Genomic DNA, 20517 nt, shown 5'->3' with positions numbered 1-20517 from the left:
CATTTAACCCTGTTTGTCTCATTTTCCTCACTTGTAAAATAAGCTGAGAAGGAAATGGCAAAGCACTCCAGTGTTTTTGCCAAGAAGGCCCCAAATAGGGGCCACAAAGAGTTGGACATGACTGAAAAATGGCTGAACAACAACGAATGAAATTAAGCCATGTTGAACTCGTAGAAAAGAAGGCTGTAGGATAATATAATAATATACCTTCACTCATTTGAAAGGTTTAGAATACAGAAGAGGAATTGTTTTGCTTGATTCTAGAGGTTGAGAAGTGAGAACTATGGATAAAAATCACAGGAAAAAACTCCTTAACAATTAGTACTATTCATAAAGAGAATGATAATCAATATGGTGATGGGTTCTGATAGAAAATACAGCTTGTGCCATAATGGAGTACTTTAAAATCTTTCATTGGAGATCTTTAACCAATGGTTGGATAAGTGCTTGTTTGGCATATTGTAGAGAAGATTTTTGTTCAAGTATAAATTGAAATTTGTGGTTTCTGAAGTTTCATCCAATGCTGAGATTCTGGAATTCCTCTAAACTTTTGTTATAATGAGCTTTGTTATTGTTCAGTTGTGTCTTACTCTTTGTAATCTCATGGGCCATTGCACCCCAGGCCTTTCTGTTCTCCACTATCTCCCGATATCAGACCTGATGTTCCTTGCTTCTGTGACATTATCTATCTGCCTTATCCTTTACCTAAGGTATTGCTTAGTCGATATTTATTGAGTGGAATACAGTGATTCCCTCACTTATTGCGAGAGTTAACGTTCCAGACACCCTCGCAATAGATGAAAATCCATGAAGTAGTGGGAGAGCAAACAGACCTATGCTACAGTCACTGATCCAATCAGTGCCTAGGATACACAACTCAGTGCTGGTGAGGGGACACCCATGGGTCCCTAGCTGTTGGTTAGGAGTTAGTTCAATCCCTCTCCTCCATGTCATCTCTGTCTCAAGTCAGCTCGACTTTCCTGAGGAGGGGGTCAAAAGGGGTGACCTGAGGCCAAAAAGACTGAGCCAGCCGGCCACCCAGCATGAAAGGGGCAGTCAGGGTGGCCAAGCCTTTCCGTTTCCTGGCGAGCTGGGCACATTAGGGAAGAGTCCCTCTGTCCCTGAGCCCCACATCTAGAGGACCCTGCCCAGCATTCCTGGTGTCCTTGGAAGTCTATGTTGTGCATGTGTCTTAGAGAACTCATTGGCTTCTACTCCCGCCACCCTCCTCTGGCCTGTTCTCTCCTCTTGTTTGGTGTGATTCCCCTGTGCGCCAGACCCTGCCCCCTCTGGCTTCTCTGCTCCAAACACTTGTGACCATCCACATTCCGGCCTAGTCCTACTTCTTCTTCCTTCCCCCTCTTCTTCTGTGGGCAGCCTCCCAGATTGGATAAGCCCCTGCTAGGATCCCTCCACCCTTTTTTCTTGCCCCAGCCTGGCTGTGTGTCCACAGGCCTCATTCCTCTTCATGGCAAAGGCACGTTTGAGCCCCATCTTCCCCTTCTGCCATTCTGAAGATGGTGGGGATTAAACTCCAGGTTCTAGGGCTACAGGCCTTGGCCCTCCAGTCATTGTGTTCTGTCCACTGAGACCCCCTTCCTGCCCCCAAACTAGTCCCCATCCCAGCAGTTTGGACAGAAAGGCATTCTCCCTTCTTAGCCCTCCTGTGCCCCTGGGTCCTTTTCCTCAGTCCTGCTGTCCAAAGCACCTTACATGGGCTGAGCTGTTTTCTTGGTTGAGCCGTGGGTAGAGGGAGAGTTGCTGTTGGATTTTTCATTCAATAAACTGGTGGTTCTTAAAAAAAAAAATCCCACGATATTGCGAAAACTCCACGATACATATATATGTACATACATATATATACACACACACACACACATACACACACACACATATATTTTTTTTAAAGCTGCAATAAGTGAACCATGACATAGCAAGGGACAACTGTACCTCTATTTCAGAAAGCAAGGAATACCTGTGAATTCTGTCTTTGTTTTTAGTTTGACAAAATGTCATGTCTTTATTCTTCTTTTTTTGAGCTACTTCTAATTTTATTGGATTCTAATTTAATCAATGGGGTATGCAATTTAAAAACATCTTAGTGCTGAGCACACAGTATTTTAGTAAGTGTTGAATTGCATTGTGACTTGGTGGTATAAGACAGCATTAATTAAAATCTAGCAAAGTTAAACCTAGAAAAGATTTCAGGATTTTTGGTGAATATTGAAATAAAATATAGCTCTTTTCAAACATTTTTAACATGTTTAACATATTTAAGAGGAACTAGACATATTCTCTGATCCTAAGATCACAGGTTTAGAGCTGGAAGGGACTTCAGAGTCCATATCTTTTAATCCTTTCATTTTAAGAATGAGGAAACTGAGGCCAGGGAAGTTATGTGATGCGCCCATAGTCAAATGAATAATGAAGTTCAGAGACTGGATTTGAACCTAGGTTCTCTGACTCTAAAATTAGTTTTCTTTATATTGTCCTGTGCTGTCCCAGAAGAACAAATTGTGATCAGTTTAGAAAAGTAGGGAAGAAAACTTCAGTATATAATATGGACAAAATTCCTAAAATTAAAGCTGTTAAAAAATGGAATGGGCTACTCTCTCAAGTGTTTGACAGTGTGTTTTTCTTTTGAGAAATCTTTGTTTTATATTCTTTGACTCTTTTTCCTGTATCTCTTCCCTTTCTCAGCCAAACTCCTATTTTAATGCCTCTGCTTCTTACCTGCTCTTTATCCCTTTATACTATTTCAGCTGTTCTCTTAAAAGTTAGAAGTGATCTCTTTCCAAAAATCCAGTGGGCTTTTTAAAATTCTTCTCCACTTCACCTATCTGCTGCATTTTTCAGCTCTTTGAGAGCAGGAGCTATCTTGTCATTTTTTGTTTCTTCAATACTTAGCACAATGCTAATACATGTAGTAGTTAACTTAATCATTAACATCGTTCCCCTTAACTGTCGATATTTCCCAGAATTCTATCCAGAGTCTTAAGAACTTTTTTTTAAAAAAGTGTTTTGATAACTATTTCAGTATAATTGATTTACTTTGTAATTCTCTATATTTTATTTTACACATTTAAAGCATTCTTAGACGGAGTCTGAGTCTTTACCAGCTTTCAAAAGCTGACCCTCAGCCATTCATGATTCTGCCCCATCCTCACCAGATATTACTGTCTATACTGTAGTTTTTAATCCAGTTAAACTGGCCTTCCCTCTTGTTACCAACACATAACACTACATCTCCTCTTATTTCTCTGCCTTTGCCCTTGATTTTCTACATCCCAGTAATGTAGATACTCTTATTTCCATCCATTCCAAGAATTCCTCTCTTCCTTTAATATGCAACTGAAGCAGCTAATCTGTATGAAGTCTTAATTAATTTTCCTGTTTCTTTCCATTGCTGGTGCCCCTTCTTCAAAATTACTTGTACTTAAGTGCTTTGTATAGATTTGTATTTATTAACTTTATATTTGTGCTTATCTTTTTAGCCCTTAACTTCCTCATTGGAATATAGTGTGAATGGGGATAAATGCTCGTTGATTAATTGATTTGATTGTCTGTTGGTGATTATCTTAGAAGTCCTTGTGCAGTTTTAGGCTCTTAAAAGCTTAAAGACTTTGAGGGGGACCATGAATATTTCTGTTCTCACTATCTTAGATTCCAAACCCTTATTAGAGATATGCAATATAAAGATTTTTCTCTATTTCTAACTTTTAAAAAATCTTAAGGTAGATTGCTCTTTATTTGTATAACAAGAAGCTCTTCAACGTTGTCATCAGATGATCTTTTATCTTTATAACTGACTTTAATTTGGTTGATTAAGAATTTCTACCCAGGGATGTCACAAAGATATATCTGCTTGTCTTCTAATTTTTTAATGTTATGATCTTTAATATTCATATTCCATGCCCCTTTTGAATTGATTGTGGAATGTCCTTAGGATATTGGTTCGTCTGATTTTTTATTTTCTGTTTTTGTCATGACATCTGTCCTTTCTTCAGAATTCTCTTTGTGGTCATAGTTGTCAGTCTTTTGTCTATTCTCTTATTTATTCTGCTATGAACTTTTATGCTTAGGTCACTTTTCTATTGGGAACTTATTGTTACAATGTAGTATGGTTTAAAACAATGTGATCTGAACTTGTTTCTTTTTTTTTTTTTTTTTTTTTAATTATACCGCTTTTTCAGTTTTCCCAAAAGTTCAGGAATAGGGAGTCCTTTCCCTGGAAGTTTGTGTTTGTGTGGTATAAACTGAGGCATGAGCTTTATGGCACTTAGGTCTCTCTCCCAAGGGGAAACAAACATCATGGGGTACAGTACCAGTACCCTAGAGACCTCCATCCCACTTTCCCAGGAGAAGATAACCTACATGATGCCTTTAAAATAAAAATAATCTTTAGTAAGCAAGGCTAAACATGTGAATGTGGACCTAATTGGCCTATTGGCAAGAAGCTTGGTTCAAAAACAGCAGCAAAGAGTAGTTTAAATAATTTTCTAGAGAAAGGTAAGAGAATAGTTTGGAAAGTGCTGATCCAGGAAGGGATCTGATGTGTTATGGGCAGAGAGTTTCCAGGAATTGGGGTGACAGAAGACACTTTGGTACATTTACTTGACATAAGACAACAAGATAAGAATTGAACAGTTTACAGTTATTACTCACTGAGTCTTAGGGCTAGGTGTCTAGAAGTTAAAACCAAAGGTTAACAGAGCTCAGGAGAACTGGAGACCAACTGAAAGTTAACTAAGTATCTCATCCCAGGTTTCCGTGGTTGTGTCAGTATGATTTATTTGTTCTCATTCTCTCAAGGAATATCAGCTTCTCCAAGTCACTCTAGGTCCCAGAAACTGATAGTTTCTTAAGTTAAATTTGGTCCCCAGGTAAATAGTGTCAGTCTTACATATGTTCATCATTTGCATGATAGGATTACTCGAGTATATCAAGATAATTTACACAGTGAGCTACAATTCTGGTTTCTGTTTCTTGTTTATCTTCTATTCCATCCACTGATCTATTTTCTGTATTTTTAATAAGTCATTTTGAGGATTACTACTTTATAACATAGTTTATTGGGGACAGCCAGGTAGCTCAGTGGATTGAGTCAGGCCTAGAGACAGGAGGTCATCCTAGGTTCATATCTGGCCTCAGATACTTCCTAGCCGTGTGACCCTGGACAAGTCACTTAACCTGTATTGCCTACCCCTTACCACTCTTCCATCTTGGAACCAATACTAATTATCGATTATAAGGTGGAAGGTAAGGATTTAAAAAAAAATAATACAGTTGATTAAAGTCCCTAAGTTCTGCCCCTTTAGTTCTACTTTCTAATTTCAGATATCCTTTCAATATCACAGGAATTAGGGATACAGCACAACATCTCCTGCAATTTTGAAAATCTGTGTAAAATTTTTGGCCCTCTGTACCAGAGAAGTCTGTAATTTTTTTCTTTTATGGGGGTGAGGTTTACAATACTTTATTGTAAAATCTGGGTTAAGTATTTGCATGTTAAATGAAAATATTGTATGAAAAAGAAATTTTAAAATGAAATGTTTGAGAATAATATTGGACATACTGCATGTGTAACAAAAGACACTAAAATAACATAACAGTACATATGTTTTCTGCATTTTTGAATTATTAAACTTTTTAAGATATCTACATTTCTAGCCTTTGTCATCTGCTGACTTTCCTATTCTTTTTGCAGACTTTAATTTTTTGCTTATTTTACCTTTAAAAAAGAAATTGTATTTATGGTATTAAAAGATAAAATATGTTGGTATGTTACTTAAGAAACTGACAATTTTGTGACTTTTTGTATCCTTTTAATTTATTCAATATGTAAATTTTCTTGATTAATTTCATCACTGGTTTTTTTCTGGAGATTTCCAAGTAAATTGGGATGGGGTTGGGGGAGGGGGAGCTAGTTGGCACAGTGGATAGAGTGGTGGGCCTGGAATCAGAAAGGTTCATCTTCCAAGTTCAAATACTGTCTCAGGTACTTAGTGTGATCTTAGGCTAGGCTGTTTACCTTAGTTTCCTTAACTGTAAAATGAGCTGTAGAAGGCAATGGCAAATTATTCCGACATTTTTACCAAGAAAACCCCAAATGGAGTCAGAAAGAGTCAGACATGATTGAAAAATGACTGAATAAGTAAACTATGTCGATATCTATAAGCAGGAGTATTTAAAAAAAGTTTTATTCATATCTCTTATTTTTTCAAAAACATTTTTGGATAAACTCCTTTCTATTCTTATACTTCTCTAGAATTGAAAATTCCTTTATAGCAGTGAAAAGTGCTAAACAAAATCAGGCTGTTCAGTGAACTTGCCTGACAAATGTATACCATATTCTGCTTTTGTAATAATCTCTCATGTCTGTCTGCAGCAGGGAAATAGATAACAGTGTTTGCTCTGTGGGACCATTATTGAATTTTCAGTTACTCAAAATTCGTCTTCCCTCTATTGAGCTTCCTCTATATTACTTTAGTCCTTATGTTTATTCTGCTTTTTAAAAATTTATTCTGCATCATTTTATTTAAATCTGACCACGTTTTTCTCCATTCTTTAAATTTGTCATTTCTTACTATATACAATAATAATCCATTATGTTTGTATATCATAGTTTGTTCAGTCATTCCTTAGTTGATGAACTACCCATGTTTCTAGTTTGCTATCACAAAAGTTGCTGCTATAATTTTGTCTCTTTGCTGCTGTTTATCTTTGATTTCTTTCTCTTATAGTCTTACTGCTATAGCTACCTTTTTATAGAACTATGTTAAATAATGAGTGTCCTCACATTACTTTTGTGTTTTATTGGTCCGTCTTTTAGTATTTATTTTCAAATGTTATATTTTTGCTTTAGTATACTTTTTTTCTTCCCTCAAACTCTTACCTTCTGTCCTTAGAATTGATACTATTGGTTCCAGGGTAGAAGAGTGGTAAAGGCTAGGTGATTGGGGTTAAATGACTTACCCAGGGTCATTTAGCTAGGAGTAGATATTTGATGGAAGATTCAAACTCAGGACCTCTCATCTCTTGACCTGGCTCTATCCCCTGAGCCACCAAGTTTTTTAATAGTAAGGGATTACTATATGTTTATGTTTCTTAAATCTGTATAAATAAGTCTGCTATATTTTGTGAAAGATTTTTTTTCTATATTGATAAAATTAGGTTAATTTTAATTTAGTTATGCTGATTATTTTCCTAATATTGATTTATCCTTGTATCACTGACATAAAATTAGCTTGATTAAAAAGAGCCCTTTTTTTGGATATGTTTACTATATATTTGCTAAATATGTATTTACTTTTTTTGCATCAAGGTTAATACTCTTTTCTTTATGTTCTTTTTAAAGTTATTTTTGCTTTTCTTTGGGAATGAGGACTGTATTTGCCTGAAAGAGTTTTGATCTAGGTGACTCAGTGGAATGAGAGCCAGGCCTAGAGACAGGGAGGTTTTGGGTTCAGATGTGGCCTAGCTGTGTGATCCTGGGCAAATCATTTAACCACCATTTGCCTAACCCTTATGCTCTTCTGCTTTAGAACCAATACACAGTTTTGATTTTAAGACAGAAGGTAAGGGTTTTAAAAAAAAAGTTTTGAGGCATGCATTCTCAATTACTAAGAATAATTTGTGTGGTTGTTTTTGTTTGCATTTGATAGAATTCACACATAAATATGACTAAATCTAGAGATTTATATCCCCTTTTATTTGTAATTTCACAATTTCCTTTTCTGAGATTGGGTTTCATTTCTCTATTGTGTTTTTAAGTTGGATATTTTGTATTTTTTGGATTAGGTTCTATTTTCTTTTAAATTCTCTATTTTTGTTGGCATATAATTGTTAGTTGTTTTGGTTATTTTAAAAAGAATTCATTTTTTTGTGAATTGGTATTCCTTTTTATTTGATTTCATTTTTCTTTTAAAAAATTAGATTTTTTTTTTAAGAAGTGAGTTCAGTTTTATTTATAATTTTAGGGAGGTTGGGTGTCGTTTTGTTTTCCATTTTCTTTTTTTTAACATTTCTATTTTGATTGTTTTTAAACATTTCTTGATTTTAAAAATTTCATGCTCAATTCATTAATTCTTTTTTCTTTTAAAAAATCTGTTTTAGAGATAAAATTTTTCTTCTGAGGACTACTTTAGCTGCACCCCCAAAACTTTGGTATGTTATTTTATTGTTTTCTAGAGAATTATTGTTTTTATAATTTTGTCCTTTAACACTCACTGGCTTTTTAGATCTGTATCTTTTTGTTTATGGTTCCTTTATTAATGTTTTTATTGCATTTTGATCTGTAAAGAATGTATTTCCTATAGCTTCTTTTTAGAATTAAATTATTTTTCCTGTTCCTTAATATTTATATAGTGCTTGCTATGTGTTAGACTACTGTATCTCTAACTCTGTGTGTTAGACTACAAGTATCTTATTTGAACCTCATAACTACCTGGGAGGTAGTTGCTATTAATTATGCCAGATTTAAAAAGGAAAGAAGTGAGGCAAACAGAAGTTAGATGACTTGTTCAGGGTCACACTGCTAGTGTCATATATTGCTTGCTATGTGTTAGACTACTGTGCTTACAATGACCTCATTTGAACCTCACAACTACCTGGAAGGTAGTTGCTATTAATTATGCCAGTTTTACAAAGGAAATAACTGAGACAAATAGAAGTTAGGTGACTTGTTCAGGGTCACACAGCTAGTAAGTGTCTTAGGCTACTTCACCTGTCTCTCCCAGCCTATTCTCCTGCCTCCCCTCTCTAGAACATTATTTAAACAGCTAAGTCCTTTACAGTCATTATCTTATTGATTCTCATAACAATCCTGGGAGATTTGACCTCAGGTTTTCCTGACTGCTGGTCCAGCCTATCCATTGTGCAATCCAGCTGCCTATAAAAACATCAGAAGCTCCTACAATGAAGTATTGTATGTATATTTTATGGCAATTTGGTTAGCTTTTTTCTTTATGATTTTAGATGTTATTGTTTACTTCTTTACTCCTTTCCTACCAACGTTGTAGCAGTTTGCTTGTGCCTTTCCCTTTTGTAATTATCAAAGAATTATTTTACACTGTTGTGTGATGACTCCCGACTAAGTCTGTATGAAAAATATTGTGTTATTTCTAAACTTTTGTCTCCTATAGTACTTAATACCCCATACATAGCAGATGCTGAATAAATCTTGAATTGAGTTGAATTGCTGATTTTTGTAAATGTAAAAAGTCATGGTTTTATTATAGAGACATTAAATGGAGAGAGAGAGAGCGCGCGACTGCGCGCTCATTTGCTCTTACAAATGTTTATACTTATTCTATGATATGCAGTAGTAAGATTATTGGCAAGAAAATAAATTGAAAATAGAATATGACCAATTGTTACCTTTTAATAAAATTGTACTTAAATATTTTAGGTAACACTATGAAAGTAGAAATTATAATTTTATAATTCTGATACTCTTGTATTTTAACACACATTAAATTATCTAAAGACTTTACTTTTCAGTCTTACATTTAAAAAAATGAATTTTTGTTCATCTTAGTTTTAATGTCAGATATTGGCTCAGCCCTTAATTCCACATTCCACAGTTTTTGTTTATTTCTAATGGAGTATAGCACCAGAAGTTGTGTAGCATAGTGGAAAGAGCATATATTTTTGGTTCAGATTTGTTGCCTTCACCTGTCTGAGCCGTTTCTAAAATGAGGTAGAATAAAGTTTCTGCTAGCTCTAAAATACAATCTATATAAACAGGAACTTTTTTTAAAAATTCCCTTTGCATAGCATAGTGCTTTCACATAATATACATTCAGTATTTGTTTGGATTTTTAAAATATTCAGAATTCTCACTAATTTTGTGTGCATATGTGTGTATATACAGAGTGGCTATATGAAGGAAGAAGTGGAAGATTGTGCTGAAGATGAGGCGACTGAGTCGAAAGAAAACCTTGAACTTGGTGAAAGAGTTGGATGCCTTTCCAAAGGTTCCTGTCAGCTACGTAGAGACTTCAGCAAGTGGGGGTACAGGTAGGTTCTACATTCTCTTGTGGTATAAATGTATAGTCTATTAATAAAAGCCTTGTAAAGCTTTAATAGTTATAATAAATAGTAGAGAAATGCAACATTATGAAAGATAAACTCATTAAGTGTGTTTTGTTTGACCACAGGATCCTTGACGTTAATCTGACACTGCAGAAAGGTAGAAAGAGAACAGGTTTTTATAGTAACACTTTTTATGTGAGATATCATAGAGTAGGTATTGGTTTTTTTTTTTTTTTTAAACAAATTCAGGTGTTTGAGATTTAGGTTGGATCTACTAGCTACCATTTAAATATCAAATGTATCTTAAACTACAAATATAAAACATAATAAGTCAGAACAGTGCACCAACTTTTTTTTGCATTTTAAGTAGAAAATCAATATATATAATATGACACCCAAGAAATGTGGAATACTATTTAACCATTTTCAAGATCAAGTGACTGTAAATATTACAAATTCAGTAATGCCTCATTAATTTGAAAAGCAAATAAATAAAAAAAGACTTCAAGTTAACTCTGGATTATGTAGAAAAATTAAAAAGCAGTTGGGCACATTAATAGCTCGGGAATGTCAATTTATTTTAATTATTATAATATATATTTAAAATAAGTTGACATGGGTCAGCCTGGATTATCAGAATAGCCTCTTCACTGTTTCCTTGCTTCAAGGTTGTTCTCCTTTTAAAAATTTAATAATCTTCCTAAACCTTTCCATTCATGTTACTCATCTACTTACATACCTTCAATGATTCTTCATTGTCTGCAAAATAAAGTTCATGACCCCCTATTTTAAGTGCTTTAGTGTTGTTGAAGGCTCTGTACAGTTTGGTTTATACATTATCTTCATTGCTTCCAAATGTAAACTTGACAATTCTGGCCAGGCTAATCTATTTATTGTCAAATACACACCTTTGTCAAGACATGGCCATAATCCCCATTGTCTGAATTACCTTCAAGAATCTTTTTCAGAAATCTTATTGATTAGCTCAGGTCCTACCTATTTGTTATTTAATCATATACTGCCCTTGATGTCAATTGTACCATTTTTTGTGCTAAGTTTTTATGTGCTTATACTTTGTTTCTCTGTGCAGTATTTAGTTCAAATATTGCCACTCCCACTTTACAAATGAGAAAACTGATGCACAGGTAGGTTACATTTAAGGGTCAGTAATATTTAAAATTATGAGGCTGTTTGTAGCTTAATAACTTTATTAAATAAAAGAAGTAGTAGTAGTAGTAGTAGTAGTAGTAGTAGTAGTAGTAGTAGTAGTAGTAGTAGTAGTAGTAGTAGTAGTAGTAGTATCAGTAGTATCAGTAGTATCAGTAGTATCAGTAGTATCAGTAGTTTCAATAGTTTCAATAGTTTCAGTAGTATTAGTTCCTTGTCTCTTTGGTTCCTTGGTTCTTGAACTTCCTTTCTCTTGAGGGCTTATCTATACCTGAATTTACTCCAGGTCACTGAGAGATGGCATTAAAAAAAAGGCGACACTGGAGAGAGAAATTTGCTTCTGACAGGTCATACCTAAATAATGAAACTTGAGCTGATCTCTAAAAGGCATGAGACTAGTAACTGAAAAGGATTGCTGAGAGCATTTCAAAAGGATTGCTGAGAGCATATGGGAAAGTCTTAATAAAAGTGTATATTTATTGTTCCAACTCGATAGTGTATTTTTTGAGGACCAGGACATTGTATCGTACTTTATGTGTCTACCTAGTACCCATAATAGTGGACGTGTTATGTAATGGGATAAATATTAAATGAATGAATTCAGTAGTGAATTAAAATGAACTTTTAATCCTTTTCAAGTATAGATAATTACATATAAATTGAATCAAAGATGAGATAACTTATTTATAGTAATGAAATTTCTCAGACCTTGTGGTATCATACTAAGGACCCTTAAATGTAACCCTCCCTGTGCCTCAGTTTTCTAAATTTTTTTTTTTAAACCCTTACCTTCCATCTTGGAATCAATACTCTGTATTGGGTTCCAAGGCAGAAGAGTTGTTAGGGCTAGGCATTGGGGGGGAGGGTATCAAGTGACTTGTCCAGGGTCACACAGCTAGGAAGTATCTGAGGCCAGATTTGAACTAGTACCTCCTGTCTCTATGCCTGGCTCTCAATCCACTGAGCCACCCAGCTGCCCCCAGTTTTTCCTTTTGTAAAATGAGAGTGGTAACATTTGAATTTTCTCCTTCAAACAGTTTTTTAAGAAAAAGGCATATTGCAAAGGATTATATCATTTATAATATATGTATTATAAATAATACAAAATTGATTATAATACCATAGTAAGTTTCAAATAGCAAAACCATGAAGTTAGTGCTATAAATATCAATTATACAATCAATTGTATTTTTATTGTTGTCATCATGCTAAGAAAGGAGATAATATGTATATTCAGTCAGGCTTTTTATTGTACCTTTGCATATGGAGTAAGATTTTTAAGTGACTACCAGATGTAGGACATAGGAAAAAGCCTTATGGTTGTACTTTGGGTCTATTTTGTGCCTTTTCTCCATGCAAATTTTCTATGAGGCCTAGGAGAAATCAGGACAAATTATTTAAAACAACAAAATCTGCTCTCCTGCTGTATCTCCAAATTAAAAGAAAAAATAAATAGATTATAGATACACGTAGTTAGATGTCAAGATTGAAAATAGTATAACCTATGAAATTTTTGCTGTTATTGATGTTGGTCACTATTATGTATAGAGAAAGAAAAGTAAAAATTGTATAGCCGGTAAACATTTTAACAGTTATATTTAGTTTAATAAAATCCCTTAAAATGAAAGTAGTTTATGAACAAGGTCACATTTTAAAGTCATTAATATTGGGCATCAATAGTTTTTGGTTTTATAATCTGGATTTTTAGAAAAGCAGGGTTTTTTTTGGGTAGCTGGGTGGTACTATGCTGGTCCTGGAGTCAGGAAGACCTAAGTTCAAATCCAGTCTCAGATACTTTTTAAGTCTGTGACCCTGGACAAATTACTTAATCCTGTTTGCCTCAATTTCTTTATCTGTGAAATGGGTTAGTGGAAAAACATTGGCAAACCATTTCGGTATCTCTTCCAGAAAAACTTCAAATAGGGTAATGAAGAGTCAGACCTGACTAAAACAATTGAAAAATAAAAACAAATATTAAAAATCAGAAATGTTCATTTAAAGCTTTAAATCAACTAGTTCTATTTTATGTTAATTTTATCTAACTGATTTTTTCCCTTTTAATTTCTTAGTTTCTCTAATAGCATTTACTACAATGGCTTTGTTAACCATAATGGAATTTTCAGTATATCAAGATACTTGGATGAAGTACGAATATGAAGTAGATAAGGATTTTTCTAGGTAACATTTTCTTCTTTAAATCGTCTTAGAGTATATTAATATTTGATTAATCTTTCTGAGTAAAACTGCATTGTAACTTAATTATTTGTATAGAAAGCTATAGAATTAATTATATTTAATGTTCACCTGATATTTTGCTAAGGAAATGGCATGATTTTCTCTTGTCTACTCATTCAAATTGCATGTATTTTTTGATTAATATTACCATAATTAAATCTTTATATAATTGGTCTATATTAGTGATGGCAAACCCATTAGAGACAGTGTGCCATCTCCTGAGACCACGTGCTGTGCCCCCTCCACCCTCACTGAGTGCCAGGCATGCGCTGTCTCCCTTTTACCCCTTATAGGGGAGAGAGAAAGCAATTCCAATGAGCTACTGGATGTAGAGGTGGGTCAAGTGAGGAATGTCCTCAGCAAGTGTAGAGAAGGGGAGGAGAATGGCCCAAATGCTCTACTCCCCTCCAACTCTGCCCACCTTAGCCTCTGTGTGCTTCCATTAGACTGCTGGACAGAGGGGTGGGTGATGTGAAAAAACGTTAGGCACAGCAGAGAAGGGGAAAAGAGCAGCTCTGCTTGAGTCTGTCCCTCTGCCTTTCTAATAATGGACTTGGAGAGGTGGGGAGGGTAGTGTGGATGCCCACAGAGAGCACTCTGTGTGCCATCTATGGCATGTGTACCATAGGTTTGCCATCAATGGTCTATGTGTAGTCTATCAAGGAATAAATATTTCTTGTTCTCCAATTTTTTTATGTGTCTATTTAAAGCCACCCTTTTCCCATTTAATCTGTTCTATTATTCACATATCCAGAACAATTCATTTCTTAAATGTCAAAATTACTTCATTTATAGCTCAGTTCTGATTGCAGAAATGCTCAATGTGGAACCTTATTTTTACAGATCCATTTGTTTCCTTATAAAAATACTTTGATGCAAAAAACTGACCTTTGTTAAGCTTTATAGCACATTTGAATAATTAGAGATTTCTTTTACTTGGCTTTTTTCAGATTTTCTAATGCCATTGAATATAGCATGTCAGTCATATTCAATTAAGCACTTACTTCCCTTCCTTTTCAAATATTTTTGACTGTGTCTTCAGAGAATTACATGTTTTCTCTCATGGACTAAAAGAATTCAGGTATTCTGCACAAGAGAGTATATTTAAACAGTATGCCTTTTGAAATATAGTTTGTGTAATCCTTTATCAATAGCATTATTATTTTTTTTTTCATTCTGATACTGCTTAAATCAGTGATGGGCAACCTTTTGAGCTTGGTGTGTCAAAATTTGCCAAAAAAATGAGCATAACTTGGGTGGTGTGTCATTTCAAGGAAAAAACCATAATTTTGCAATATTTATAGTTTAAATAACAAAAATGTGTAATTGTAATATATAGCTATTTAGTAAACCAAAAAAGGTAAATTAACATAGGTAGAGTTGTCATCTATAGAGCACAGAGTGTCTACACTACACTACAGCAAATGTTTCATCCTTGGCATGCAGCCCCATACTTCTCTGTATGCGGCTGCATGTTATCAAAAATGGCTCCGTGTACCAACGTCATAGGTTTGCCATCACTGGCTTAGATTAAGTAGAAGAATTTTTTTCAACTTGGACACTTCATTGTTGCATTAGGTATAATGTTGAACCTATACCAGGTACCAAACTAGAAAGACTTATAGTACAAATTAGTAGTAATACTGTCCCTCCTATTAGAAAACTAGTTTAGTCAGATGTGGAGAAGCTCATCACCAGATCAGCAAAAAGAAGTATTTTTTGACTAAAATGAGAAATGAAATGGCAAATATCCAAAATTTTCTTTAGACTTATGTATTCTTTTCCTGCAGTGATTGGTAGGATAGCTTTAAAAAAAAAGGATATAGGGTACTAAAACTTACATATTTCTTAGATCATCTACAAATATCAATTTATCTGCTGGCACTTATCTTTGTCCAGTAATCATTTGGTTGAGTTGAACTACATTTATATCAGTAGACTCACTATAACTGAAATAAAAAAATAAGCAGTTACAGCCAAATGGAAGAATACCTCACATTCTCTACAGGGCAAAGAAAGGAAGTATTCATTTTATTATGCACCCAAAGGCAAAAGAAAAGATAATTTTATGGCACCATTCATCTTTCCTTGTGTTACTGATGAGTCATATTTTATGTATCAGATTGTCAAGAAGATAATCTTATAATATAATATTATCAAGAAGATAATCTAATAAGCTTATGTACCAGCATCTCGTCTGGTATGAAGGAATAGAGAAAATATGAAGAATTCATTTAGATATTCCAAGTTAACTTTATATTTAATCACTTCTATATGAAAATGGCCACAGGTGACAAATGGTTAATGTTTTATTGGAAAATGTGATTTTAAGATCAAGAAATCAGAGGCCAAAAGTTTGGAGATTGCTCAAAAAAACTTATACCTGTCATGAATGTTTTCTTTAAGAAGAAAAAAGTTCACTTTAGTTCTTGTGTAATTAATTTCTTTACCATTGAACTTCAATACCCAGTATCCCATGTTCCTTCTCACATTACGTACTGATGTAGGGAGGATATAAGTTTGGTGTAGCCCTGCCTCTTGCTCTCTCTTTCGGTGATAGTATGCTAGGGAGGTGAGGTGAAGTGTGAGGCAAAAGGCAGGAGAACTTGCTCACGTGGTTTTAATTTTTTTAGATGTTAGGTTTTTTTACTTCTATTTCCTTTTTATTCCTCCTACTTCAAGTGATTTTGAATAAACTCCACAAAATATAATTCTTGGAGTGTTGGATATTAATTTAAATCTTAGAGTCTGTATTAAAGCCCATGCACTCTTCTATCTTTAGAATTGCTACTAAGACAAAAGGTAAAGATTTTTTTAAAAAGTTAATTATTTCAACTAGTTTTTTAGTTGATTCTACTCAAGATACCATCATATCATCTGCAAAGAGTTAGTTTTGTTTCCTCCTTGATTATTCTAAATCCTTCTTTTTCTTCTCTTACTGCTATATCTAGCATTTCTAATACAATATTAAATAATAGTAGTAAAAATGGGCATCTTTGCTTGATCTTTTTGGGAAAGCTTCCCATTATAGCTTGTTTATGATTTTAGATATTTCTTATAATTTTAAGGAAAGCTCTATTTATTCCTATGTTCTGTAGTGTTTTTCTGTAGCATATTTCTATCTATATTGCCTCTATGATAGTTGACACTCTCTTATTCTTTTTGTTGTAGTACTGAAATAGCTTCCTTATCCATCTCGTTATTTCAGTCTCTTACCTTTCTAAATTTACTTAAAATTATCTTTTCTTTTGCCTTTGGATGCAAAATAAAACGAATATTTCCTTTCTTTGCCCTGTAGAGAATATGAGGTAGTCTGCCATTTGGCTGTAACTTCTTATTTTTTTATTTCAGTTATAGTGAGTCTACTGATTACTATTAGCTTTATAGCTACTATAAGTGTTAAAATAGAGTTTTTAAAAAAAATTTTATTTTATAATAAAAGATTTTTCCATGGTTACATGATTCATGTTCTTACTGTTTCCTCCATCCCCCCACTCCCCCCAAACCCCGTAGCTGACGTGCATTTCCACTGGTTTTTGCATGTGTCATCAATCAAGACCTATTTCCATATTGTTGATAGTTGTAGTGGGGTGATTGTTTAGAGTCTACATCCCAAATCATATCCGCAACAACCCATGTCAAGCAGTTGTTTGTCTTCTGTGGTTCTACTGCCATAGTTTTTCCTCTAAATGTGGATAGCGTTCTTTTTCGCAGATCCTTCAGAATTGTCTTAGATCATTGCACTGCTGCTAGTACATGAGCCTGTTACATTCGATTTTACAACAGTGTATCAGTCTCTGTGTACAGTGTTCTCCTGGTTCTGCTCCTTTCACTCTGCATCAATTCCTGGAGGTCATTCCAGTTCACATAGAATTCCTCCAGTTCGTTATTCCTTTGAGCACAGTAGTATTCTATCACCAGCAGATACCACAATTTGTTCAGCCATTCCCCAATTGAAGGGCATATCCTTGTTTTCCAGTTTTTTACCATTATAGAGTACAGTTATAAATATTTTTGTACAAGTCTTTTTCCTTATTATCTCTTTGGGGTATAAACCCAGCAGTGGTATGACTGGATCAAAGCGCAAACAGTCTTTTAAAACCCTTTCATGAGGGCTTTAAATGGTTGGATCCAGAATGGTTGGATCAATTCACAACTCCACCAGCAATGTATCAATGTCCCAATTTTGCCACATCCCCTCTAACATTCACCACTTTCCTTTGCTGTCATGTTAGCCAATCTGCTAGGTGTACCTCAGAGTTGTTTTGATTTGCATTTCTCTAATAATAAGAGATTTAGAACACTTTCTCATGTGCTTATTGATAGATTTGATTTCTTTATCTGAAAATTGCCTATTCATGTCCCTTGCCCATTTATCAATTGGGGAATGGCTTGATTTTTTTTTTTTGTCCAATTGATTTAGCTCCTTATATATTTGAGTAATTAAACCTTTGTCAGAATTTTTTGTTATAAAGATTTTTTCTCAATTTGTTGATTCCCTTCTAATTTTGGTTGCATTTGTTTTGTTTGTACAAAACATTTTTAATTTGATATAATCAGAATCATTTATTTTACATTTTGTAATTTTCTCTAACTCTTGCTTGGTTTTAAAATCTTTCCTTTCCCAGAGATCTGACAGGTATACTATTTTGTGTTCACTTAACTTATTTATAGTTTCCCTCTTTATATTCAAGTCATTCACCCATTCTGAATTTATCTTGGTATAGGGTGTAAGATGTTGATCTAAACCTAATCTCTCCCATATTGTTTTCCAAATTTCCCAGCAGTTTTTGTCAAATAGTGGATTCATGTCCCAAAAGTTGGGCTCTTTGGGTTTATCAAACACTGTCTTGCTGATGTCATTAACCACAAGTCTATTCCACTGATCCTCCCCTCTATCTCTTAGCCAGTACCATATTGTTTTGATGACTGCTGCTTTATAGTATAGTTTAATATCTGGTACTGCTAGGCCCCCTTCCTTCACATTTTTTTTCATTATTTCCCTTGATATTCTTGATCTTTTGTTATTCCAAATGAAATTTGTTATAGTTTTTCCTAATTCAGTAAAGAAGTTTTTTGGTAATTTGATAGGTATGGCGCTAAATAGGTATATTAATTTGGGTAGGATGGTCATTTTTATTATGTTAGCTTGTCCTACCCTTGAACAATTAATGGCTTTCCAATTGTTGAGATCCAGTTTTATTTGTTTGGAAAGTGTTTTGTAGTTGTTTTCATATAATTGCTGTGTGTGTTTATTTTGGTAGATAGATTCCCAAGTATTTTATATTGTCTAGGGTGATTTTAAATGGTGTTTCTCTTTCTACCTCTTGCTGCTCTAATGTGTTGGAAATATATGGAAATGCTGATGATTTATGTGCATTTATTTTGTATCCTGCAACTTTGCTAAAGTTGTTGATTATTTCTACCTGCTTCTTAGTTGATTCTCTAGGATTTTTTAAGTAGACCATCATATCATCTGCAAAGAGTGATAGCTTAGTCTCCTCTTTTATATTTTGATACCTTCAATTTCTTTTTCTTCTCTAATTGCTACTGCTAGTGTTTCTAGTACTATGTTGAATAATAGAGGTGATAATGGGCATCCTTGTTTCACTCCTGATCTTATTGGGAAGGCTTCTAATTTATCCCCATTGCATATAATGCTTGTTGATGGTTTTAGGTATATACTGTTTATTATTTTTAGGAAAGGTCCTTCTATTCCTATACTTTTCAGTGTTTTCGATAGGAATATATGCTGTATTTTGTCAAAGGCTTTTTCAGCCTCTATTGAGATAATCATGTGATTTTTGTTTGTTAGACTGTTGATATGGTCAATTATGTGGATGGTTTTCCTAATGTTGAACCCTCCTTGCATTCCTGGTATAAATCCCACCTGATCATGGTGGATGATCTTCTTAATTATTTGCTGGAGTCTCTTTGCTAATATTCTATTTAAGATTTTTGCATCTGTATTCATTAGGGATATTGGTCTATAGTTTTCTTTCTCTGTTTTTGGTCTACCTGGCTTTGGAATCAGTACCATATTTGTGTCATAAAAGGAATTTAGTAGGACTCCTTCTTTGCTTATCATATCAAATAATTTGTATAGTATTGGGATTAGTTGCTCTTTGAATGTCTGATAGAATTCACTTGTGAATCCATCAGGTCCTGGTGATTTTTTCTTGGGAAGTTTTTTGATGGCTTGTTTAATTTCTATTTCTGATATGGGATTATTTAGGTATTCTATTTCTTCTGCTGTTAGTCTAGGAAATTTATATTTTTGTAAATATTCATCCATATCTCCTAAATTGTTATATTTGTTGCCATATAATTGGGCGAAATAGTTTTTAATGATTGCCTTAATTTCCCCTTCATTAGAGGTGAGGTCTCCCTTTTCATCTTTGATACTGTCAATTTGGTTTTCTTCTTTCCTTTTTTTTATTAGATTGACCAGCACTTTGTCTATTTTATCTGTTTTTTCAAAATACCAGCTTCTAGTCTTATTTATTAGTTAAATAGTTCTTTTACTTTTGATTTTATTAATTTCTCCCTTAATTTTTAGTATTTCTAATTTAGTTTTCATCTGGGGATTTTTAATTTGCTCGCTTTCTAATTTTTTGAGTTGCGTGCCAAATTCATTGATCTTTGCCCTCCTTAATTTGTTAATATATGCACTCAAGGATATAAATTTCCCTATTTATTTTTCTCCACATATCAATTAAATCTAATTTTTCTAGAACTTCATTCACCTCTCTTACCTCTTTCTTAGTTATTTTTTTTTTGGTTTGATTTATCTAGATCTGAAAGAGGAATATTTAGATCTCCTACTGTTATGATTTTACTATCTATTTCCTTCTTGAGCTCTGCCAGTTTCTCCTTTATGAATTTGGATGCTATGCCACTTGTTGCATATATATTGAGCAGTGTTATTTCCTCATTGTTTATACTGCATTTCGTCAGGATGTAATGACCTTCCCTGTCTTTTTTAATCATGTCTATTTTTACTTTGGCTTTGTCAGAAATCATAATAGCCACTCCTGCCTTCTTTTTCTCATTTGATGCCCAAAAGTGTTTGTTCAAGCC

General features: G+C 34.0%; 1 protein-coding gene across 3 annotated transcripts in view; it reads left to right on the top strand.

Moving 5' to 3' along the window:
• Positions 1–20517, top strand: part of ERGIC2 (ERGIC and golgi 2) — a 99736-nt gene that overhangs the window by 20664 nt on the left and 58555 nt on the right. For 2 of the 3 annotated variants that reach the window (XM_044677443.1, XM_044677442.1), the window contains 3 exons: positions 8116–8166; positions 9875–10020; positions 13272–13380. In XM_044677443.1, the coding sequence (XP_044533378.1) occupies positions 9915–10020; positions 13272–13380 (215 nt within the window). In that variant the 5' untranslated portion in view covers positions 8116–8166; positions 9875–9914. The remainder of the gene's footprint in view (positions 1–8115; positions 8167–9874; positions 10021–13271; positions 13381–20517) is intronic. The other variant, XM_044677444.1, reaches the window with a different exon arrangement.

This window comes from Gracilinanus agilis, chromosome 5 (genome assembly GCF_016433145.1).
Source record: "Gracilinanus agilis isolate LMUSP501 chromosome 5, AgileGrace, whole genome shotgun sequence".
Taxonomy (NCBI): domain Eukaryota; kingdom Metazoa; phylum Chordata; class Mammalia; order Didelphimorphia; family Didelphidae; genus Gracilinanus; species Gracilinanus agilis.
Note: the sequence above shows the minus strand (reverse complement) of the source record. Positions and strands in the feature narration are given on the sequence as shown.